This window comes from Cricetulus griseus, chromosome 4 (genome assembly GCF_003668045.3).
Source record: "Cricetulus griseus strain 17A/GY chromosome 4, alternate assembly CriGri-PICRH-1.0, whole genome shotgun sequence".
Lineage (NCBI taxonomy): Eukaryota > Metazoa > Chordata > Mammalia > Rodentia > Cricetidae > Cricetulus > Cricetulus griseus.
The window spans coordinates 165,632,606-165,658,055 of NC_048597.1; the positions used below are offsets into that span (position 1 = coordinate 165,632,606).

Here is a 25,450-nt window from a genome sequence, read left to right on the forward strand (position 1 = left end):
ATATTTGCATATCTTAAGACCTATAGAGCACAAAGACATTTGAATGAAACCCACCCTCTGTTATTGTAGAATGATATGTAATTTATTCATTTACCGACAGTTAGGCAGTACTCAAAATTCATTTAGGTAAGCAAGTGATTACACAAACATCTAATAATACTAAAATCGATAGTCCCAAAGTATAAAATACCATGGTTATGAAATACCATGGTAAATACTATTCAACAGACTACAATCATAATTCCAAACTAAATCACATTTTAAAGAAGATGATTCTTAGCAGTTTGAGGATGATCTTGTTTTTCTTCTCCCAAGCACCTTCTTCCACTGTTGTAAGGATGCCAATTTCAAGAAACAGTGCACGGTATCATTGCTCAGGTTCCTGTGTTGTAACACGTTTTCTTGCAAATAAAAATTTTAAAATATTGCCCCTCAACACAGAAAACAAACCAGTCAGCCCTCAATCCCCTAAGCAAATATGCTGGGTTTGGGGTAGTGCTAAGGGCAAAGTCTGGGTTTAGGAAGAGGCAGGCAGTGAGAAACCCTTTGCAGCCTTGGAAAGATATGGCTTCTTTTCTGAGGCTCCAAGCATCATACACACACTTAGACATCCAAGCCATGAGGTGACGGGAATAAAATAAGTTTCTATCCTGATGACTACAGCACAGTTGCAACTGTGGCTAAGTTAGGCTACAGGTCTGCAGGATTCCACATAAGGATGGCTCCTAGTTAAGCTAATTTCTTAAAGCCTCATTACATTTTCCTGAAGTGCAGTTATATGTGCAGGAAGAGTTTGGCTTATCATGTGTCTGTCTGTCTATTTTAAAGTCTTATACTTTACCAGAATGAGGTCCAAGCCTGAACCTGGCTTGAGAAGCTAGCAGCAGTCCTCACGAAACATTTTAATAAATATGAACACAGAATGAGATTCAGTTAAATCTCTTATGTACAAATTACAGCTAGAGAATTATTACACATTTTTAATATTGAATGATGAAGCGGGGGTGGGGGAACAAAATCTAAAAAAATAGAAAACTTTCTCCATACATGGGTGTCAGGGACAGATACTAACACTGCATAATGCCGCAATATGAGCAGTCACTCAGAAATAGTTGTATTTGGGGGATCTTGGAATTGTGACCAAGAGATGAAAATACTGTACCAAAAGGCATGCGTATGTATATGTATATATATATATATATATGTATATATATGTATAATTACTATGTGCATTCAGTGTGTGAGCTGTCACCTAAGCAGAGATCTAAGACAACAATGAGGCAGTGTTCTTGGGGATCCGTTGAAACCCGGCGTGGGCACTACATGTTGATCAAACCCTCAGATGCAGCAAAATGTGGGCACAGCGCCATGTCTGGATTCTGCAGCTGTTTTATGATCCTCTTGCGGAATTTCTCCCGCACTCGATTAAATTCCATTATGTCCATGGGGTCCTCCTCAATCCAAAACTTGTGAAACTCATGCATCAAATAACCTGTTAGGGACAAGACAGTGAGAAGACTGCAAGAGAATCGTCCCTAGTCACATTACAAACCACTGTGGATGAGTTCGACCAAAGCAACAGTCTCCTTGGAGTTCACAGGAAACACCAAGATTTAGTACGACCAGTAGAGTAGAAGCTCCCAAGCTGCCTATGTTGTTCTTTTTCCTTTTGCAGCTACTATTAGAGACATTTTCAGTTCCACAAAGCAGGGGAGCCAATGGGTTCTGTTCTGTCACCTCTTGAACAAGAATCACAGTGGGAACATATTCTTTTTTCTTTTTTTTGTGTGTGTATATGTGGGTTAGTGTGTGTGTGTGTGTGTGTGTGTGTGTGTGATAGTTTCTTTTCTTGACCAAACACAGCTCAAGGAAGGAAGAGTTTATTTCAGCTCACAGTTCAAAGTATAGTTTGTCATGTCAGGGAAATCAAGGCTGGGGAAGCTCCATGCAGCTGATCACGTCCCATCTGGGGTCAGGGAGAAGAGAGCAATGAAAGCTTGGCTTCATTTCTCCTCTCTGTTCAGTCTATTACCTCAGCCCATAGAATAGCGTCACCCACAGTGGGCAGGCCTTCCCATACCGGTTAGCTGCAACTAGAATCACCTAATTTTTTGAGAAGGGGACTCTCATTGGCTGTTGGCTCACAGATTTGGTTAGACTGACTGGCCAGTGAGTCCCAGGTATCTGTCTCCCTAGTACTGGAAGTATAACATGTGGATAACTTGCTATGTAGATCTGGGGATCCCCGAACTAGGGGACTCATGCTTGCTTTAGCAAGCATGTTAGGGATTGAGCTTGCCTTCCCAGTTCCTGTTTTTGTTTTATTCTGTTTTTTTTTTTTTCTTCAACTTTTCTTATTTGAATTAGAAACAGGATTGTTTTACATGACAAGCCCAGTTCCCTTCTCCCTCCCGTCCTCCTCTACCGCCCCCCCCCAACTAAAACCTTATCTGTCACATATCCTTTCTGCTCCCCCTGGATGGTGAGGCCTTCCATAGGGGGTCATCAGAGTCTATTGTATCCTTTGGGATAGGGCCTAGGCCCACCCCCATGTGTCTTGGCTCAGGGAGTATTCCTCTATGTGGAATGGGCTCCCAAAGTCCACACCTATGCTAGGGGATAAGTACTGAACTTCTACAGGAGGTCCCGTAGATTTCTGAGGTTTCCTCACTGAAACCCATGTTCCTGGGGTCTGGATCAGTCCCATGCTGGTATCCCAGCTATCAGTCTGGGGACCAAGAGTCCCCTGATGTTCAGGTCAGCTGTTCCTGTGGGTTTCACCAGCCTGGTCTGGACCCCTGTGCTCTTCACTTGTCTCTTAATTTTTTTGTGTGTTTATGCGTGTTTGCCTGTTAAGCATGTATGTATGTGTACCACATGCCGAGGTGTCCCTGGGAGATAAGAAGAGGGCACTGGATCCCCTGGAACTGGAGTTACAGTTGTGAGCTACTATATGGGTGCTGGAAATCAAAATCTGGGTCCTTTGGAAGAGCAAGCAGTCAGAGCTCTTAACTATTGAGCAATCTCTCCAGCTCAGCTTTGATTTTTGGTTTCATTTGTTCATTTGTTCCTTCCTTCCTTCCTTCCTTCCTTCCTTCCTTCCTTCTTTCCTTCCTTTCTTTCTTTTGAGACAAGGTCTCTCTATGTGTCCCTGGCTGGCCTGGAATTTTCTCTGTAGACCAGCCTGGCCTCTGATTCACAGAGGTCCACCTGCCTCTGCCTCCCAAGCGTTGGGGTTAAAGCGTGTGACCCATTCACACAACACACCCCTCTCATTACTACTCTCATTGCACGTGTAGGCACACTCATATTTTTTTAAGAACTCAGTCACTGAAGCGTAGGAGAAAAGGTTGAGGGAGTAGCTATTTTTACATTTGTTTTGGGTTGTCTATTCTGTTTCATTTCTTCTCTCTCTCTTTTTTTTCTTTCTTTTGACAAGGTCTCTTGCAGCCCAGTCTGGCCTTGAACTCACTATGCTACAGATGGCTTTGAACACCTGTCTGACTCTTCTGCCCCCGCCTCCCAGTGCATTACCTGGTTTATGTGTTATTAGGGATTGAACCTAGCGCTGGTGTGTGTTAGGAGAGCACTCTACCAAGTGAACTACATCTCCATCGCTGTCCCGTTTCTTTCGGGGCAATGGACAGGACTGCTGCTGAACATTTCTGATGGAGGCATTCACTCCCTTGCCCAGCTGGCCTTGAGGCTACCCAAAAGCTGACTACCAGGAAAACTGCAAATCAGATCCACCATCACCCCAGGAGCTGTCTTCTCTGTTTCCACTCATCTGGCCCTTGGATTCCCTGAGGGGTCCCAAGGCTGATTCCAGGCTTGGGCATCTCTAGGAACAACATTGACAGTTACATAGTTTGATTGCAATAAAAATGCAGAAATGGTGACCTGGCTTCTAAAGTAAATATTATGATCATAAAACTCTACTCATTTATGTACTATTGCATGGTATTTAAATATTCATTTGGCCAGATATCTGCTCAACTCCTCTACCAATTATATGTGCAACAGATACACTGTTAGGTGCTGAGGATGGAGAAAAAAGTAGAGTTCTCATGTTTCCTAATTCTCTGTCTCTTGGAGAGAGAGAGAGAGAAAGAGAGAGAGAGAGAGAGAGAGAGAGAGAGAGAGAGATGGATATTCAATTTCTGACAATGATTTGTTAGCTGAGAAAGCTAACAAAGTAGTGTAGCAAGGGGAGGGAGAAAACGGAGTCAATCTATTGTCTCTAGTCTTCAATTTCATTCATTCCCTGGCACTGTAGGATGGCCAAGCAGATTATATATCTCAGCCTTACAGATGTGGACACTGGGTTCAGCCAGGAAGCTTGAAAAGTGCATACTCCCACAGTTAACACCTGGAAGCCAGGTCTGAAACAGGCGTCTTCTGATTGTTGCTATAGGTTGCTGCCTTTGGTGCTTATTTCTATGTTAACAGTGCTCTCTCTTGAAGGTCAAAGAACAGATAATCTGCCCCCTCTTCTGTGCTTGTCCTTTTCTCTGCTCACTACACCTAATCTTACCCCATCACAGTGGGGTCATGTGTTCAGTGGAGCTTTAGATTGGATGGCATTTTTGTAATACGGTGCTTTGCCATGCAGCGTTCACTGACTAAGACTGTAGAGTCAGGACGATAGAGCCATTACATTCTTATTTCCTTTTCTCTAAATGAAATACTTGTTTTGAATACTAATTTGGCTTGCCATCTGAAGCCTGCTGCATATTTATTGCTGCTCAAATGTGCTTGGATTTGCTTCACTACATCCTGTTAGTAGAGGGCAGAGCCATGTGCAAGGACACAGATAATTACAAGAATATTAACAGAGGAGATTGCAGAAGTGACCATGCCTGATGGAGGGACACCCAGGCTCTCTGACCATAACCTAATCCATTGGTGATTGCTGCTTTCTAAAACCCAAAAAGTGTCTTGGGAAATAAGATGTTCTGCTTCATGCTTCTGATCTGGGCTAGGACTCTTCTGAAAAACCTATCAACTGGGTAAGGCTAAAATATTTCCAAATTAGCTACACCCTCTTTTTCCCTGAAAAGAATATCCTTCAATATTTCAGTATCTTATCTGTCCATCCATCTATCCATATAATCATTCTATCCACCCATCCATCCATAGAGTTACTAGACACTCTACTAGGCTGAGAATATAGCAATGAATGAAACATCTCCTCCTACCCTTACATGCCAATTCTTCTTGGTTTTAACTCTGATTCTTTCCCAGGAGATGTCATCTGCTATGCGGTTCTGATTTTTGACTTCAAGTAGATGAATTAAAAGTCTGTAGGCAGAGCCCTTCTAACCCTTCAGAGCTCTATGGTTTCTCATAGGAATGTCCATTTGTGGCTCCAAATAGATTTCCCCAAAGGAATTTACCTTCAGTTTGCCTCAAATTAAGCTCATCCTATTTTCCCTACTATCCTATTATAAGAGCTTCCCTGATTTCCCCCAAGAAAGACGGAAACTGTAGAATAGGAAAGCATAAAAGGCTAACAAAAACATACGGCCAGACAATTTATTTGTTAATAGCTATGCTTGAGCTCTCCAACATGGCTCCAAGCTAGTCAGGATCGATTCCAAATTCTTCTCATAAATTTCCTGTATCATATGTAATCATAACCTCTCAAAATCATATCTAATCATAACCTCTGTACCATATTGTTTGGATCTGCTGTACACTCCTGTCTTATGGCCTGTGTCCTTACCACTTCTCTGGCTGGATCACTCAGCCCCCATTGCTGTACTTTCTGCCACCCAGCCTTTGGTTTTCACTGGAAGTAGCATTTGCCTTAGGGTGCTCTCTCTGCTTCAGACTCAGTGGGTGATGATGGCCATGTGCCTTGCAGCATTTTAAAACAGTATCTTTACTTCTGGTGTATTGTACTTTTTTTTTTTTTGATTCCAGGATTCCTCAGTATAGACCCTGATCTGCAGTAAAACCCCAGTAATATTTTTGGGGGAGATAGAAATGTTACAGGACTGACTGTAATCACCCACTTGTCAAAATGGGAGCTATAAATGTCAGGTGAGGAACTTAGATTTTTCCACTAACAGGTTATAAACACTTCTTTAAATATCTTTTTCATTTTTTCCAGTTATACTTGCATCTTTTGGCATCAGATAGCTTAATATGTTTTGACAGAAAACAAAGCACCATGAATGTGGTAGCTTCTCCTATCCCAATCCTTGCTCTATAGTCACTCCAGCTAAGCCTTCTGACTGCCAAAATCTGTAGCCCCACACAGTCGGCATTGCTTTTCTGGGCTGGTTTTTAAACCCCTATTTACAGAAGAGACTGGTTTATCCCCTGTTTACAGGCCCAGTCACACTCTATTCCTTACTGTTTTTAACCCAGGACCAAATGCCTACTTTGTTCATTTATTTAGTTTTCCATTTAATTTAACCACAGACCACTTTTCCCTAAGGATGCCAAATGCATCCCAGATGTGATCAAACATGGTAGACGTTTGTTCATTTCCAGAGCTTGATCAACATCCAGATCTGTTCAGCCTATTGCATGAGGCCCACCTTGGGAGGGCCCCTTTCTTTACCCAAGGATTCCCCTCACTCTCCTGGAAAGACTTCCTGTTGTCTTCCTGGAATTACTCTCTTATTTTGTAGAAACATCATATTTTCAGGAGTTTCCTTATCAAGTTATAGGGAAGTAAAATATTTAAGACCATGTATTTAGAAAAAAAAGTCTGTCCTATTTTGAAACTCAATACTCAATTGATAAGTTAGACTGAGAATATAATTTGAAATTATAAATCATATTCCTTTTATGCCATCTTAAGTTTTTGTCCTCATTATCCATTGTGTTTTAGAATAAAAGGCTGCTCCAGAGAAATCCAGTGTAGTTTTGATTCTGAAGTTTATGAGTGACAGACAGTTTCAGAAATTTTCAGAATCATCTCTTTGTATTGCCATAATATCTCACAGTGATGTAGACTTTGGTTTGGTAGATTTTAATCTGTTATATGGGTTTTTGTAACTTAAAATATAAAAATCTGTCCTTCGGGCCTAATGTTTTATCACATTTTAAATTTACTTATTTATTAGCCTCTCTCTCTCTCTCTCTCTCTCTGTGTGTGTGTGTGTGTGTGTGTGTGAGAGAGAGAGACAGAGAGAGAGAGAGAGAGAGAGAGAGAGAGAGAGAGAAACATGTGTAAGGAGGTCAGAGAACAACTTGTAGGTGTTGGTCCTCATCTTCCATCATGTAGGTCTTGGGGATCAATCTCAGATCTTCAAGCTTGGCAAATGCCTTCACCCACAAAGCCATCTTGGTGGTCTGATTTTTTTCTTGATTTATAGATTTGTTTTCTTTCCCTGAGTTTCTCCTTTTTGTGACATCCCCCCTCTTCAGATAGGAGACTTCCCACAATGGCCTTTTCACGTTTCAACCTTTAGTTTTTACTTTTCATCAGAACCTTTTGATCTACGTTCTAGGCAAGTCTTTCAACCTTACTTTCTAATCTTCTCGTGAATTTCATTTCTGTCAAAACATAGGACCTGGCAGCCAACTCAGGCTGTCTTTAGAGTTGTATTCTTCAGTGTTAAACTGTGCTAGATCAGAAGGAGACAGACAAAATCAGGCCTGAAGTTGACACATTGCATATCACATAAGGGCTGAGAAAAAAGAAAAATCCATGAAGCCCAGAAATATATGCATTAAGTGATTAAATGATATAATAATCAGACAAGGGAGTTAAACCCAAAGGAACTCCTTCCAAGGGCCCTACGTAGCTTCATCACAATGATTTCTCAGCGTTGACCCTTGTCTGCTCTATAGAAATTCATACTGATCATTAAACAACAGGACACTTACAGAACGTTTGTTGGAAGTGAGACAGCGTTGGTGCTTCAGGGGCGATGTTGTAGAAGTGAGTTTTCAGAGCACCACTCACGAGCAGATTGTATGCCAGATCGGTGATGTTGATGCCCACAATTGCAAAGGAGTACCTGCAGGTAGGACCCATAAAACCCAAAAGTGTTGCAATATGGGACAGAAGCACTTTAGAAACTGATAACTGGAGCTCTGAATTCCTATTAAACCACCAGTGTGGCCAACCATCTGTCCATCATTACCATATCAACATCTTGTCCTCTGAATCTACCACAAGGTTTTGATAGTGTGTGCTGAGAGAATTGAGAATTCACATGCTTTGCCTTGGTAACTCCACTCCCAAACATACTGTAGGTCAGTGTCCAAAGTGGACAAAGCTTTATACATAAGAATATTTATCATGGCAAGACAGAAACCACTCAAATACACTAAAATGTTTCCTAGAGAAATTAATTATGGTAATTTGTGTTAACTAAATTATGGTAAATTTATAGCTAACTGAAATTGCATTCTTAGAGACTTTAATTAAAGCAAGACACCTGTGTAGAACAAGCCTCGATTTAGTATAGGTGCACATGAGTGCATGGAGAACAGCTAGAATGAAAAGCTATGAGTCCTTATTATGGGTGTGCAAAGACGATAGGAGGGGCTGATGGTCTGAGTTCTGGTCTACATTCCCGCATTTTTCTAAATTTAAATTTTATGTAAGAAAGATTTAAGGTATTACCACAAAGTGTATTTTATTTTCTTCCACAGAAAAGAAAACAGAATTCTTAAATTCTCCCTGTTCTTATAAATCCAGAAATAGTTTTGAATGGAATAGGCAATTAAGAACATATTAATTTGTTTGTTTATTTATTTGTGTGTGTGCATGTGCCACAGCGTGTGTGTGTGTGTGTGTGTGTGTGTGTGTGTGTGTGTGTGTGTGTGTGTGTATGCCAAGAGACAATTGGAGCATTCTTTCCTTCTGCACATAAGTTCTTGGGATCAAATTCAGGTCATCAGGCTTGGTGGCAAGCTCCTTTACCTGCTAACCCATGTTGTCAGGTATCTAATGCAAAAATTCAAAACAATTTTTAAATTTTATTTCATCATTTTACAAGTATTGGTGTTTTGTCCGCATGTATATCTTTATATCACGTGAGTGCCTGGTACCCATGGAGGCAAGAAAGCGGCATTGAATTTCCTGGAACTGGAGTTACAGATGGTTGTGAGCTATGTGGGTTCTGAGACTCAAACATAGTTTTGCTGGGTCATAGCTGACAGTCTTCATGTATGGTCCCACACTTACCCAATTGCTTTATCCATCCTTTTCTTTTCCCATTCTGCTTTGCTGAATTTGCTGAAAGAAAGAATGAATAAATAAATGAACATCTAATGTTTAACTTGTTATTGCTCTTTGTATGCTTATATTAAACCATTAGCTACATGTGGAGATACATGTAACTCTATTATCACACTAATCAGTCTGAATATATTACTGCTAAGGCAGTAGTATAAGCTTGATGACACACACCTGGAATCCTGCCATCCCCACTTGTATTGTTGCTACTAGAATATATATATAATATATATATATATATATATATATATATATATATATCCAAACTGATTAGTGTTAGATAGTGTACATATGCATACAGGGAACAGTGTTAACATATGCCAATGCAGGAAGATTTTGAGTTTTAGGCTAGCTTTGTCTCAAAAACAAACAAACAAACAAAACTTTAGCATTGGAGCTACATACAACTTAAATCCATCTAAGCAGGAGAAAGGAGAATTTTCTAAAACAGATGGCAAATGACACACTACAAACACTCATGTACTACCACAGCACACAATCACAGAAACACGGTACATAATGGATATTTACACAAATGTGCTTCGTTCTCTGTGAATGACTGGCTATGACGCCAAGTACTTGCTGGAATTCATAGTAAAATATCCCACCTATTTTTAAAGTGTAATTTCCAACCAACAAAGTAAACTAAAGAGGCACCAGGAGAGTTTTGCCTCTAAAAGATTCATCTTTAAAATGAGTTGAATTATATGTGAAATTTAAAAATTTTGTAAGTATCCATTTTATCTTCAACAAAGCTTCGAATAGTCCACAGTATGTCTGTATTTATTAACTGAAATCTTGTGTCTATATTTGTAAATGAAATCTTTGTATTTGAAATATAATAAAAGGCCAAGTAGCTTCCACTCATTTGATAACTTATAAGATGGCCCCAAATAAACAAGGAAGACTCAACAGGCACTATTCTCCTCTTAAAATTGCATCTACATTTATCCCTCAAGTTTCTTTGGGACCCTATGAATGGTCACAAAGGCAACAATGCATCATGCTTTCTGAAGGACAGCTGGGAATATGTCCACATGTCCACGTCTCACTGCTGAATTTCTGAAATGTGTAGGGTCTGATAGAAGCTATAATGATACCATAATTGCTCAAAATATACCTCTTACAGACAATCATATAAGAAATAGATTAGTGTTTTCAAGACATTTTGATTCACACTTGGTGACCTTCAATATCAGTTTGAAGCAATGAATACAAAAGCCTCTTTCTCTTTGACTAGATTGTAGCTTGAGGGATAAACTAGGTTCTTCACAGAACACACACGAAGGCCAGCCTCCTTAAGAGTGATCCTCAGTCCCTTGAGCCTTCTCTGATGGCTGATGAATGAACCACAACTGCAGAGACTCTGTCTACCTTCTCCTTGCTTGAGGATGGCTCACTGACAAAATTAATCTCCCTTCAACGATCCATTCAAAAACTATTTTTAGCTTATTGTTACTTCCCCAGGATCACAGAGAATCCATGACTCCCGGTTCTGATGTAGGAAACACCACTTGGAAACACATGTAGACTCTCAGTCAACTTTAATTAGGGGAAGTTCAGAGACTCCACAATGCAGAACCATGCAATCCAGAAGATACAGTTTAAAAGCCAAAATAGCTTGAGGTTGATCATGCAATCTACCAAGAAATAGCTAGAAGATTTTAATGTTTTTCTTGAAATAAATAAAAGTCAAGAAGATGAATTTTAATCTCATAAAAGACTATAAATGCAAGTTTGGGAAAGTAATGTAATTTAATTAACCTTAGCCAAATGGAGCTAGGAGGAAGATAATAGTAACATCAGTAAGTAAACCCAAGTCAACCTCTTCCTGAATTTTAAGACTGCTGTAATCAAACTTTAGGTTTATTTAGCCAATAATAACTAAGTGCTATTAGGTGGAGGACAAAAAGTCTAATGGGACCAGGACAATAAAACAGGAGGAATTCTCAGAGAAGCCACTAACTCACACATTAACTACTATTTATAATAATCAAATTGGAAATACATCAATCCAGGCCAGAGGTGGTGGGCCAGGCTTTTAATCCTAGCTCTAGGGAGGTAGAGGCAGGTGGATCTCTGTGAATTTGAGGACAGCCTGGTAGTGAGCTCCAGGCCACCCATGGCTACATAATGAGTCATGTCTCCAAGAAAACCTTACTAATTGAAGACCAAATTTTCACTACGAAAGAAAATTCCCAAATAAAATGTCCCTTGAGGTGATTTGGTCATGTGTGTGAGATGGTCACCTCTTTAGAGGAAGCATTAAATCTCCCTCAAACTGGGTATAGTTCTGGCTACTTGACCCTGTCATTAGATTAGAACAATCAGTCTTTTAACTAATAAAAATGCAGCCCACAAGTAAACACCATATAAGATTAAAAGCTGGTGAATACTTGCCTTTAAAAGTGTTTTTCACAAATCTACTCATTCTAAAACAATAAAAACAACAAAACACAAAAGCAAATAAAAATACCTTATTTCTTCTTTAGTGATATCCCTTCATGTGTTCAGTCAAAGGAAAGAAATCAAGTAAATGCAAATGCAAATATGGTCTTGAACTTTAAAACAAAAAAGCCTTAGAAAACCCAGCTTTCTCTGTGGGGCCTTGACTTTCATTCTTCCTCATGCCACACCACACTCCCTTGTCTCTGAATTCTTTTCTCCATATCTGTCCCTCCATGCTCACCTTTCAATTTTCCTAGACACTCTTGACACACATCTTGCTTGAAGGATACCACTCTGCCTTCTATGTCCTGAAATGAGTATCTGAAGTGCTAACCTTCCTGTTTAGCACCTGTCAAAAGGGCTATTGAGACCACTTTCGTTTGGCTCCCAGTGAACAGGTTCTCCTGATAACATTTCTCTATAGGTCCATGTGGGAAATGATATTTATTGATCCAAAAACCACTAACCCATCTTTTATTTGGAACAATTACCTGCATTTTGGATGAAGAGAGTCGGAGAGGACCTGCTGAGCTACTGTGGCATCCCGTTCTGCGAAATATCTACAGGCAGAGGGAAAGAACACCATGATTGCATTGTCTGCAAGACAGCCACCCTCTTCTGGTGGGAGGCCACTTAGCACCCAAAGGTAGACACTGGCATGAAGTCACCACTCTTCCAGAGCCAGCAGACTTGAAAACTTAATTATAAACTTCATTAATAACCAGACAGCAAAGTTTATAATCAAGCATTAGAGACAAGGGGTTGGGTGGCTCAGTGATTGAAGACCCCTAGAGGCAGAAGTGTGAGAGAAGCAACATGGCCAAGGGGAGAGGGAACTCTAGATCCTTCCCCTGCCCTCCCTTCCCTTCCCCTCCCTTCCTTTCCCCTCCCCTCCGGTCCCCTTCCCTTCCCTCCCCTTCTAAGCCTTCCCCCTCCCCTCCCCCTCCCTTCCCTTCCCTTCTAACCTTTCCCCCCTTCCCCTTCCCCTCCCTTCCTTTTCCCCTTCCTTCTTTCCTTTCTTCCTGTTTTTTCCTAAGACAGTATCCTGCAGCTCAGGTTAGCATTGACCCCATTATATAGTCAGGGATGAGTCCTGATCCCCTTCCTTCTGTCTCCCAAGAGTTAGGATCACAGGCATGCACCACAATGCCCAGTTCCAATGCATCTTTCTTAGAAAGCAAGTACACTGTATTTGAATTCTCAATGATTAGAAAACATCTCGCAGAACTTAGGGATGTTAATAAAATGAAATTTCTGCCTTGGGGGGAATTGGCAATGAACTTTCATGATAAACATAAAAACTCACACAACTTCAAAAGAACTTTATAAAGAGCATTTAACAAAGCAATAATAAAACTATATTATAAAACCAAAATTACTAATGTATGGCTATGTATTTTACCACACAAATCTAAGGGAGGTACAGGAAAATTCAAAACAACACTTTTAGATTTGTTTGCTTATTTCATGTGTCTGTGCACATGTGGAGGTCAGGGGACAATTTAGCGGAGTCAGGTCTTGCTTTGCGATGAATAGGTTCCTGGGCTCAACCCCAGGTCACTGCATGTGACAGCAGGCAATTTACTCTGCTGAGCCATTTCAAGGCCCAGTATTGATGTTTTTAGAGGTACATGTTGAAATATGAGAGGCGAAATGACAAATGGGATAGGATTTTTCACTAACTTTTTTTGTCTAAAAATGTTGCAATTTCTGAATTCAGGTCATCAATATGAATGAGGGTTTTTGCACATGCTTGGAGTTTTTCATAATAAAAGATTAAGAAGACACAGCTAAGAGCTGCTTTAAAATTTTTCTATGTGCCCTCCCCTGATAATGAGATCGATGACTGACTTATATGCCATCCTAGAGCCTTCAGCCAACAGCTGGTGGAAGTAGAAGCAGACACCCACAGCTAAACACTGAACTGAACTGGAATCCAGTTGCAGAGAAGGAGGACTGATGAACAAAGGGGTCCACACCAGGCTGGTGAAACCCACAGAAACAGATAACCTGCACAATGGGAGCTCTGGGTCCCCAGACTGATAGCTAGGAAACCAGCATGGGACTGATTCAGACCCCAGAAACGTGGGTGGCAGTGAGGAGGCCTCGGAAATCTACGGGACCTCCTGTAGTAATTCAGTACTTATCCCTAGCTTAGGTGTGGACTTTGGGAGCCCATTCCACATAGAGGGATACTCCCTGAACCAAGACACACGGGGGTGGGCCTAGGCCCTATCCCAATGGATATGATAGACTCTGATGACCCCCTCTATGGAAGGCCTCACCCTCCCTGGGGAGCAGAAAGGATATGTGATAGGTAGGGTTTTAGTTGGGGGGGGGTAGGGGAGGAGGAGAGGGAGTGGTAACTGGCATTGTCATGTAAAACAATCTTGTTTCTAATTCAAATAAAAAAATTTGCAAAAAAATTTGTTTTCTACAAAGCTTGTTGAAATATAGGCAAGGTGCTGGCAAGTTTGTATGAACCCGAGTTTCCTCTCAGAGGATTTGAATATTCTCCTGGCATCTCTTGGGAAGTGACTTTTGAAATGGCTCTTCTTTGCCATTTCAGCACCAGCAGACCAGCACATTGCTCTAATGCCCAACCATTCTTCATGTTACTCACTGTAAATTATAAAGTCCCAGGAGACCCATTCCTCGAAAATCTGTTTTCGGATCATCACCTTGGAAACCAATCTCACACCACTGCTTAGAAATCCGAGACTCCAGTGGTGTGTTGGGCTTCAGGAACTCCCACAGCTGCAGTGGAAGAAAAGAGAACCACTCTTGGGTGTGTGCACGCAAGTGCCCTGTCTTGTTGGTTCAGATGCTGTGAGCTGTATTTTGACAGGAGGATTTGCAAAGGTGAGTATATGCACATATATTATAATAGCAGTTCTTAAAGGTGACCCAACACCTTTCAGGGTTAGATGGTAAAAAGGCAAACATGTTATTTCATAATACGAACAAGAGGTTGTAAACCTTTACTCTCAAGAATGAACTGTAGAATGCTGTTATGGAGTTGTTGCTTTGAAAGCAATGGAATGCATACATGCAGATGTTAGTGTTTTAAACCTTTATATTTTGTTCCTAATCAATGAAGTAAATAGATAAGTAATATTCTACAAAAACACCCTCTTTGGGGGGGGCGTCTCTAAAATATTTAAGACTAAAAGAAAAGGAGAATGGAAAATGTTGGGGTCACCTGTTGTCCAACTCCACAGAAACCTTTTTCTAACAGTCCATCAACACGCTTAGCATGAACACCATTAATAAAAACAACAGTGGACCGGCTTGAGTTTCAATTCTTAGGTCTCACCTGTGACAGGAGTGAGAGCAAATAGCATACAGCTAGATAGTGAAACATTAGCAGTGTTCATGAGTGATCCTCAAAACACATTATTGTTTTGAAGGGTTGCCTAAAGTAATTTCATTCAAAATCACCTATATACTAGTGAAAAATATAAATTCACAACATTATACTCTTCACTGCTTTATAAATTTAGTTTATTTTCCACTAGATTTAGCACACACCATAATGATAGAGATAGGTAGACAGATGGCAGGAATTTCGATCCATGGTTCTATATAATATATAATGATTAGAGGTAAACACTGCTCTGAGCCTCCTGACTCAGGTGCTGGGAATCGTGTTTGGGTCCTTTGGAAGGGCAGAGAGCACTCTTAACTGCTGAGTCATCTCTCCAGCTCCACAAATGTAAGTCCATGTATTCATATATCCATAAATAGACTATAAGTTTTATTTCCTTGTGTGTTTTGTGTATGGATGTGTTGTGGTGTGTTTTGTGTGTGTGGACATGTGTGTACATGTCTGTTCATTTGAGTGGGGCCACAGTTTGGTATCGATGGTGTTCTTCAATTGTTCTTTATCTTATTTTTCTTTTTCAACCAGAAGCTCACCAATTCAGCTAGCATGACTGGTTAATGAATTCCAGGGAACCTCCAGAGCATCTCTGACTCCCCTGGTTTGTGGGTTACATATGCACGCCACCCCACTTGGCTTTTGCAGGGTTCTGCAGATTCAAACTGCAGGTCTTCTTGCTTGTACAGTAAGTACTGTGCCGACAGCCTTTTCCCCAGGCCCAAAGATTGTACTTTCTTCTGACTATCTAAGAAATAGTTAAGCTTCTGAATTTTTATTTTATATTCTATGAATCTTAAAGCTTCAACGAAACAGTCATATAACATTATCTTGCTTTATTGTGAATTGTAAGGTATCAGGCACAGTGTAAAGTCTAATATTTAAAAATGGCAGAAACTACAAAGAGGCAGAAATCTGCAGTTCAGAGGTAGAGAGATGGCTCAGTAGGGCACGTGCTTGCTGCACAAGCACGAGGACCTGAGGTTGATTCTCAGAATTCTGTACAGAAGCTTGGAGTGATGGCTCCTGCTTTTAATTGCAGTTCTGAGGATGGAGAGAGAGGTAAAACTCTGGAATTTGCTAGCTCCAGGTCAATGAGAAACACAGTCTCAAAAAACAAGGTGGGTGAACTCTGAGGAGTGACACCTGAGGCTGACTTCTCACCTCCACAGTCACATGCATCAATGGGCACACACACTCACACTTGTGTGCCCCTAATCCTGCAATTCACTTTCATGTATTGTGGTTATTACAGACATGACTCTAATATTACTGCTTAATAAGATGGAACATTTATGCTGGTATCACAGTATGCTAGTTCAACCCATCTAAAGGTATAGTGACATAGAGACATCGGGAATAGTGGTACATGCCTGAAATCATAACACGTGGGAGGTTGAGGCAGGTGGATCAGGAGTTCAAGGTCGGCCTTGGTTACACGGTAAATTAAAGGCTAGCCTGTGTTAGCCAAGCTTATAGACTGGGTTAGCAAACTCTGTACATGAGCCTTGTAGCACTTTGGGTAGTGAGCTGTGTGGACTCTGCTGTAATTACTTCTTTTTGTCTTTGTAGTAGGATAGCAGCCAGGGACAACAGAAACACTCATACATGGCTGTGTGACCATAACACACTAATAAAAATGGGTAGTAGGCTAAATTTGGTCCATGGCTTTTGCTTGCTGACTCTTGTCCTAAACAATTTTGTGACACAGAAGCAGGGGTATCCTATCCTAAAGACAAAGCTTGAACTGGGCAATTATACACCAGCACTGGTCAGGCTCTGCGGATACTAGGGTAGACCAGGCATGGTTTCCTCTGAAGAGATAGTACAGTGCAGTGGATGAAACACTTTCTAATGATGTGAGCTTGCATAGCCACTGCTCAGCCTTGGTTTTCTCACCCACCTCTCCAAATGGAGATAATACCAGTACATCAGCACAAGGCACTGTGAGAATTAAGATGGAGAACTCAGTGCAGGCTTTATTGTAGTAACCAGAGCACAGCAAACATCCAGTAAGTGTTTCAATATTATGACTTTATTACTCTTATACTTGGAATTCAAATACCCAGAAGGGCAGAATAAAGATCTCTGTGTGTTTGGGAAAGCTAGACATTATTTCAAAATCCACTGATTAAGGATTAAGGAAGCCAGGTGGCTTCTTCTGTGAGAATAATGAACAGCAATAGAACAGCATGGGCAAATTCCTGGACTCTTGGTTGTCACAGCTTACCCTGTGTTACGGTGAAATACGCTGTATGGAATGGAAGGAGTACAGTACACAGGAGGTTTGAAGGGGTTTTGTTTTGTTTGAGAAAGGATCTTGCACACAGCCCTGACTGCCTTTAAGCCTCAGTCATCTTTGCTCTGGCCTCCCCAGTGCTGGCATTTCAGGTATTTAGGGATAATAATCCATCTCAATGGCTAGACTTGTCATAAAATACTCTCTACCACTATTTAGAAGTGGAAGAGTCTGATAGTCAGGTTCAGAATTAAAAGATTGTAAAAGCCAAGCTGGAGATGATAGCAAGATAGGAGAATGGGCACAGAGCCACTGGAGACATATTTGATGTGCCGTTTGGATAAAAATTATGGATTTCTGTAGATGAAGAACATGTCCTGGTTAGATTGCAAACCACGAAAGGGCAAAAGGGAAAAGCCTGTCCCCAAAGCGCCTGACTCAGAGCTGGTGGTGTGGTGACTCACACCTGTAACCTCAGCATTTTGGAAGCTGAGGCAGGAGAATTACCACAAAGTCAAAAAGACAGACTACTTGGCTACGTTACATAGTGAGTTCAGGACCAGCTCACAATAACATAGTGAGACTTTGTCTCAAAACAATGAAAAACAAAAGGTGTCAAACAAGATGGTAAACAGTTCTGGATTTATTATTTACTAGATATGTGATAGTCAGCCTGAACTAAAATAAATGTAGTTTTCTCACCTCTAAACAAAGAAAATAATCACTACCCTGCTTCTTTAGCCATGACATCAGTATGACAGCATGTTCATACTCAAATTATAGCCACTGATAAATGTTAACAGACTAATCCAGGGGTTCTCAACCTTCGTACTGCTGCAACTCTTTAATATATAGTTCTTCATGCTGTGGTGACCCCAACCATAAAATTATTTTCATTGCTACTTCATGACTGTAATTTTGCTACGGTTATGAATTGTAATTTCAGAAATATCTAATATGTGACTCCTGTGAAAAAGTTGTTTGACCCCCAAAGGGGTCGTGACCCACAGGCTGAGAACCCCTGGTGTTGTCTCATGTGTCTGAAGTGAGTACATTACACTGGCTGAGATAAACTTAAAATTAACAAATAGGATATGGATGTCTGCTATGTGCCATCTTTAGCTGTTCTTAACACATAGCTAAGTGTGATGGCTAATCTTGCCTGTCACTTGACCACATCTGAATGAACAGAAAACCAAACAGCTGGGCACATTTGTGAGAGATTTTTCTCAGATGGAGCACTTGAGATGGGAAGACTCATCCTAAATGAGACTGGACCACATAAAAGGATATGGAAGAGGGACATTTCTGCTTTTTGCCTGCTTGCCCTTGAGATGGCAAGCTCATCTCCCCTGTTCCTGGGCCTTTGCTGGCGCTAGGACCACCAATTCTATCAGTTGCTTCAGGATTTCAACACAAACTGAAAATTGACAGCTCTCTAGGAATTCCCTGGGACTCCAGCACCAGATTGGAACTGATGAGACATCCAGTCTTGCGGACTCTACAACTATAGGATACATCAGGGGACAGCCATTGTTGGATTACTTGAACAATAGCTGGCAAGCCACTCTAACAAATCCCATATATCAATTCTGTCAGTTCTTTTACTTTAAATACCCTGACTTATTCACTAAGAAATTTCAGTAAATCATGCATTCACCCCATTCCCCTTTTTGCTGAACACCTACTATAAGCCAGTTCACATACCAGACAAGCCACATAGCAGGCATCCAAATACCATCAGCTAATTTTGAGTCTATCTCAGCCATCGTGAAGCATTTCAGACATGTATAACCAGGCTGTTAATTCATTTCATTTTCATTCCCCTTGATCCTAGCTATTATAACATGTTGTTAAGTTTGACAACCTCCATCAGAAAACAAGCAGGGGATGGGCAATAGGAGAAGGCAGAACTCAGCAAGCAGGCTAGCTGAAATTAACAGGAGAGAAAGAGAAGAAGGCATGCTATTGCCAAGAATGAGGTTTCTTCATTTTTAATGATCACCTCAGATCCAGCACTAATTAGAGACAAATGAATCACCGACTTAAGTACTTGTATACACAAAAACACACACTCTTTCACACAAAACATAAGATGCATTAAAAAGTTACATCTGTTGACATTTCCAGTTAAACAAAGGCGGGACAGATAAACAAATGCTTCCTTCTCTCTCTCTTTTTGAGATAAATCATGTATATGTCTAACAGTGTATGACTACACATACGTGAGTGCAGGTGCCTAAAGTGGACAGCAGAGGGCATCAGATCCCCTGGAGCTGGAGTTAGTGGCAGCCGAGAGCCACCAATTTTAAGCAGCATGCTCTCTTGATTGAGTCATCTCTCTAGCTCCTCCCCTAGTTTGTCACTGCGTATTTAAAATTTAGGAAGAGACAGAGGACCACTTGATGCCAGGAGAGTATCTATTTTCAGAAGTGAATGTCTAAAACATTTTAATTTAGTCAGTACCTCCAATTGTTGCTTTGAATTTTATTCTTGGGGCTTTATTTACCTCATACTTTGGTGTTTTGTGGGAAGTTTTATTGCCACTTGATGATGCTGCAGCATCAAGGTTCATAAGATTTGAAGCAAGGAATGCTTACAACTCCACATTACCTTCCTGGCAGTTTTAATGTGCCGAGTATAAACGTTTAACCTGCTCTTTGAATGTTTGCCAAGTCACATGAATAAATAATCAGCGTGAGGATCTTGGGTAATTTCCCCAGAGGGCTATTGCTGAAGCAGACATCAACCTTATTGTCTTTGATGTGTATTGGAGTCGTAAGTAAAAACCCCATGACACTCTGACAAACACTATCTCGTTTCTCCCACAGCTTTCAACACATTTGAAACAGTCCACACTTGAGCCAAGTGTGAGGCGCCCTCCCCCACAGAAATCACCTCCGATGCTTTTCCCGGATTATAGAAGTCTCCTGGCTTCAACGTTAATTTCTCAGATGAATTTTCTTATGAAAAATTTACCCCCCAACCATCGAGAGAAGCCGCCTTGCCAATCTGCCACAGCCTTATTCATCTTTGTATCCTCAATGCGCAGAACAGCCTGGCCTGAGAGCCGGGCAGCCATTGGCTGATGTTAGAGAAGGACTCACCTTCAAAAGCATCTCTTCGTGCTGGGGGTTGTCGGAATCGTAGGGCTCTCTGCGCAGTTTTTCCACATCTGCAATGAGGTTTCTGTAACCCACGATTTGCAGAAGGCAAGCCTGGAGAGAGATTCCCAACCTAAAATACACAAGAACTAAGTGTGAGGCGAAGAGGGCTCCTGTGGTGTTGGCATTTGCTCACTTGATGCCTGCATGCGAGCATTTGTGGTGTAAATATTTTCACGTCCATGTTCAGGAGGGCATATCCATGTACATATTCACCCTGGTCTTTTCACCTTCCTTGTTTAGTTTCTCCGGACAGGCCCTCGTGGTGCAGTCCAGACTGCCTAGAACTCACTCCGTAGCCTAGGCTGGCCTCACATTCTAGACAATCCTCCTGCCTCAGCCTCGCACCATGCTTGGCTAGATGCACACTTTTTGTTGAACTGTGAAAATCCTTTCCCTTCATTGTAGCTTCTTCTTAAGTGCAAGTTTCAGTTTGGCTTAAAAAACAAACAAGGGAGGCCTTCAGGAAGGTGGCTTGAAAGATGTAAAAACAGGGCTGGCAGAGTCTTAGGGACCATTTAGGTGGGTATATTGCATTTACTTCAAAAGTCTGTGTATGAGAAGGAGAGAGAGGAAGAGAAGGAAAGAGGGAGGGAGCCCTCAGGAAGATTCTGGACAAGAAACTTTTCTGGACAAAATAAAAGAAACAAAAAATGGCAGTGGTGCCGGCTGTGGGGAGGTGGCCCTGGTGACATCACCTCTGTGAAGAGTGTCCCAAGAGGGGAGGGAGTGCCATGAGAGACATCTTTCCTTCACAACATTCCTTCCATAATCCAACCAGTCTACACATCTGCATATTTTCTTATGTGGAAACAAAATTTGCTTTTTTTTTTAAATTACCAAGTAGATGGAATTCTGTGCTCAGAACAGATTTACCTCCACCATTCCCCTACCAGGCCTTACTTGTTTTATAATGTCTATCCTTCTAGTCCAGGGGTTCTTAACCTTCCTAATGCTGCGGTCTTTTAATACAGTTCTTTGTGTGGTGGTGACCTCCAACCATAAAATTATTTTGGCTACCTCATGACTGTAATTTTGCTACTGTTAGGAATCATAGTATCAGAAATATCTGATATGCAGGATATCTGATATGTGACCCCGTGAAAGGGTCATTAAACCTCCAAAAGGTCAAGACCCACTGGTTGAGAACCACTGTTCTAGTCTCATTTCAGGGCTAGAAAAAAAAAAAAGCCCAATTCTTTCAATTCCCTCTCGTGGGGTATGGCTTCTGATTCATACAGAACACATTCTGCTGTGAGTGCATGGTATGTTGACTATATCTATATCTATGCATGTATATGTAACAATAATAATTAGAGAAAAGGAAGCTATGAATTTGAGAGAGATTAGGAGGTAGAGCATGGGAGGGAGAGCTGGAAAGGAGAGTAGAAGGGAAATGATGTAATTACATTTTAATTAAAAAATAAAAGCTAGTTTTAAAATTTTAATAAGATTTATTTATTATTTGTGTGTGTGTGTGTGTGTGTGTGTGTGTGTGTGTGTGTGTGTGTGTGAATTTATGTGCACCATGTGCATATGGGTGCCTGCAGAAGCCAGAAGGGGGCATCAGATCCCTCGGAACTAGATTTATAGGTAGCTGTGAGTTGCCAATTGGGGCCTGGGAACCAACCTCAAGAACCTCTGGACTAGAAGGATAGACATCATAAAACAAGTAGGGCCTGGTAGGGGAATGGTGGAGGTAAATCTGTTCTGAGCACAGAATTCCATCTACTTGGTAATTAAAAAAAAAAAAAAAAGCAAACTCAAGTGGGAGCATTAAATGCTCCTAACTGCTGAGCCATCTCTCCAGCCCATGAAAAGATTTTAAATCTGTATTTACTATATAATTAAATCAACTTTAACGTCCGAACAAGGAAAAGGTACAGCTTACTGGCTCATGAGACTACACAAAGCAGCTGTAGAGACCAGGAAGAAATGGAGTTTTTTGACTGAGCTCCTGGATAGATGGAGAGAAAAAGCAGTGCCTAACGTACTCTGAAATTCCCTTCAACTCTGTCTCCATCTTGGTTATTAACAGTCTTTCCCAGCAGTGACATCTGAAGTCCTCATGCACATAGATCTACGAGACAGTTTGATTGTTACCAACCTCAAGCTGTCTCTAAGTATACCTGCATTTAGAATTAATTCTCCTTAATGCCTTTAAGGTCCAAATTTTACTAAAAAATTGCTGCACCCAGCGGAAAATATAAAGCTAATTTTAAATGTCACGAACATTGCCAAATGCATTTAAATACTTCCAAGATGAGAGGAATAAATTATAGAGTTCCAAAGTATTCATATAAAAACCATCTCTTCCTCCCACACATGCCTGTCTTCTTGACAAGCAGGTAGGAACTGTCTCCAAGATTTTCAGCTTGGCATGATGGAATATTCATGAGGGAACTGAAGGACTATTCTAGAAGGAGCAGAATCAGTGTAAGCACATTTATGATTTGAGCATATGAGACTAATAATGTAAAGCACAGAAATCAAGTGACGTCCTGCTAATGAATGGGCTTACTTGATCTCATATTTTGATATCAGCTTGCACACCCCTTTTTTCATTCATGGCAAGAGGACCATAAGCTTACAAACCAGAAACCTAAAGTCACTGCCATTTACAAGCATGAAGCATATTTGTTTTACTTAATATTTACCCAGAAGTCAAAACACTGCAGATAATTATTTTAAAGAGGGGGAGGAGAAGAAGAGTGGAGGGAGAGAGAAAAAGACAGACAGACACAGTCGTGTGATTTGTGTTCTGTATGTCTCCCATGAAAGTCCAGTTCTTACTGTGGGTTGATGTCAGGGTTAATTTGTTTCAGTTCCATGATGTCGTCAATAGTTTTTTCGATGGCATCGGGGTGAACACTCACTGATGTCTGCAACAGCTGGAAAACATCTTTCAGTCAGTTTCTTTCATTAGCATCAGTGGCTTAAATAATACCTCTTGGGATGGAGGCTTCAAGTACTACACTTCTGTATGAAAGTAGGCACTAAAAACAGACTGATAGAGAGTGTTTGAATTCCAGTGCATTTTGTGTTTCCACAGCTGGGGTAGTGCCATCTTCCCAGTCAAGGTATTTGACATAAAGCAGGCACATAGAAGGTTTATGCTTGCTTTGTTCTTTTCATTGTCGTTCGTCTTAAGCTATTTACACTGGTATGGTTTCCTTTTCACCTGATAGAATGAGGTCCCTGGGGAACATAGTTTAAAGGTTGCCAAAGTTAAAGAAGATCAAGAATAAAATTACAAAGCATATTTTTCCCTTATGTAGATAGTCAACTGTGTACTATTTTTTTAAAAAATTACTTTTTTTCTATATGTATGGGTGTTTTATCTGCGTGTATGACTATGCACCATGAGTGTGCAGTGCACTTGGAGGTCAGAAGAAGGTGTCAGATACCCCAGACTGGAGTCACTGATGGTTGTGAGCCCATCTGGGTGTGGGGAATCCAATTTGGGTCCTCGGAAGAGCTTCTAGTCACTGAGTCCACTCTTCAGCCCTGTGCTATTATAACATTCCTTTTTTTCCTTTTGGTTTTTTGAGACAGAGTGTCCCTGTCTAGCTTTGAAGCCTGTCCTGGAACTCACTCTGTAGACCAGAGTGGCCTTGAACTCAGAGATCTGCCTGTCTCTGCCTCCCAAGTGCTGGGATTAAAGGTGTGCACTACCACCGTGGCTGTTATATTATTATTTTATGATTTAAGAGGTGGTATAAAATGAGTTTATTCAACACTAGACTAAACTTTACAAGTCTGCCTAGAAACTGTTACATCTGTAAAAATGTATATTACTTTGTTTATATTAACTTCTTGTCAGTGATATATTTTTGTCCTTGCAATTTTAATTTTAGTTTTTGTTGTCTTAGAGTATTTTATTCCACTGTGTATATAGCTGTGTGGGGTGCACACACTACACAGCATTTGTGGAAGTCAGAGGACAGTCTGAGGCGTCACTTCCTCCACATGGGACCTGGGGATCAAACCCAGGCTTAGTGGCAGCCACCGTTACCCACTGAGCCATGTCATTGATCCACAATTTTTATGTTTTATGATTAAGGTAAGCCTCTCAGTGAAATACTGAAAAATGAAGAAACAATTTACTTACCTTACTTTTCGAATCCCGCAGTGATGTTTCTGTTAAGGTAATAACATAGACACACACAAATGTTATTAGCTATAACCAGTTATGAGTGTTTGAATATTTTTACTTAAATATTATATGGCATTCTCAATCCCACCACCGTGAACTCTGCCTTCCCTTGCACTCCTTGCTCACCTATTTTCATGGTTCTAGATGCTCCAGGTTTGGTGCTGTAGCAAATCCTTTGCAGCTCACACCTTCCTGTGAGCTTCCTCATCACAAACTTCATGCAGCGCCACAAAAATTTACAGTAAAAATACAGGCAAACCTGGATCAGCATCCTGCGGGGAACAAAAGACAGCGCCCTTCCGATAGAAAGCTGGGAGAGAACAGAAAGCAACCACCACCAGCAAGAAAAGCAGCCGGGAAGAAAACCAGCCATTAGACTCAGTGTCCACAGGTGTTCATCACTCCACTCCTGACAGGGACAGTTACCATAACTACACAACTCCAACAAGTGAGGGGAAACCCTAGGATTCTGTCTTCTCCTATCTTTGTCTAAATATTTTGGCAATCGATCAGTGTTAATATGGCCTCTGCCTGAGACATAGGGTGTGGGTGCCTCTCCTTGCAAGGAGGAAATGGCTGTTCACTCCCATCCCCACCCTGTCATCTTCAGCCTTAATTCCTTAATGTCCTCCACCCATGCCCCACTGCTGGCATTTTCTCCTTTCCTTTCTCTCATCCTTTCCACTCTCTCTATGCTTTCCCTGGCCTCTGTTCTTCTCCTTTGGTTGTGTGGCTACTGCCTTCCTCGCTGACAACTCCCAACATGCCTTGCTTCTGCCCAAAGGCTTTCTCATCAATCTTCAGAGGCAGCATTTTTGACCTTTCATTCTTCCTCCAAGAGGACAATGTCCTCTGATTT

General features: G+C 41.1%; 1 protein-coding gene across 1 annotated transcript; it reads right to left on the minus strand.

The window, feature by feature from the left end:
• Nucleotides 1–1,319: 1,319 nt before the first annotated feature.
• Nucleotides 1,320–24,862, minus strand: Elmod1 (ELMO domain containing 1). Its single transcript, XM_035444666.1, has 10 exons — nucleotides 24,718–24,862; nucleotides 24,547–24,575; nucleotides 23,229–23,326; nucleotides 20,379–20,508; nucleotides 14,277–14,410; nucleotides 12,145–12,213; nucleotides 11,682–11,705; nucleotides 9,155–9,205; nucleotides 7,846–7,979; nucleotides 1,320–1,492 (listed from the first exon to the last, which is right to left on the minus strand). Exons 1-10 carry the CDS (start codon nucleotides 24,860–24,862, stop codon nucleotides 1,320–1,322), a joined length of 987 nt encoding a protein of 328 aa, XP_035300557.1.
• Nucleotides 24,863–25,450: the final 588 nt, after the last annotated feature.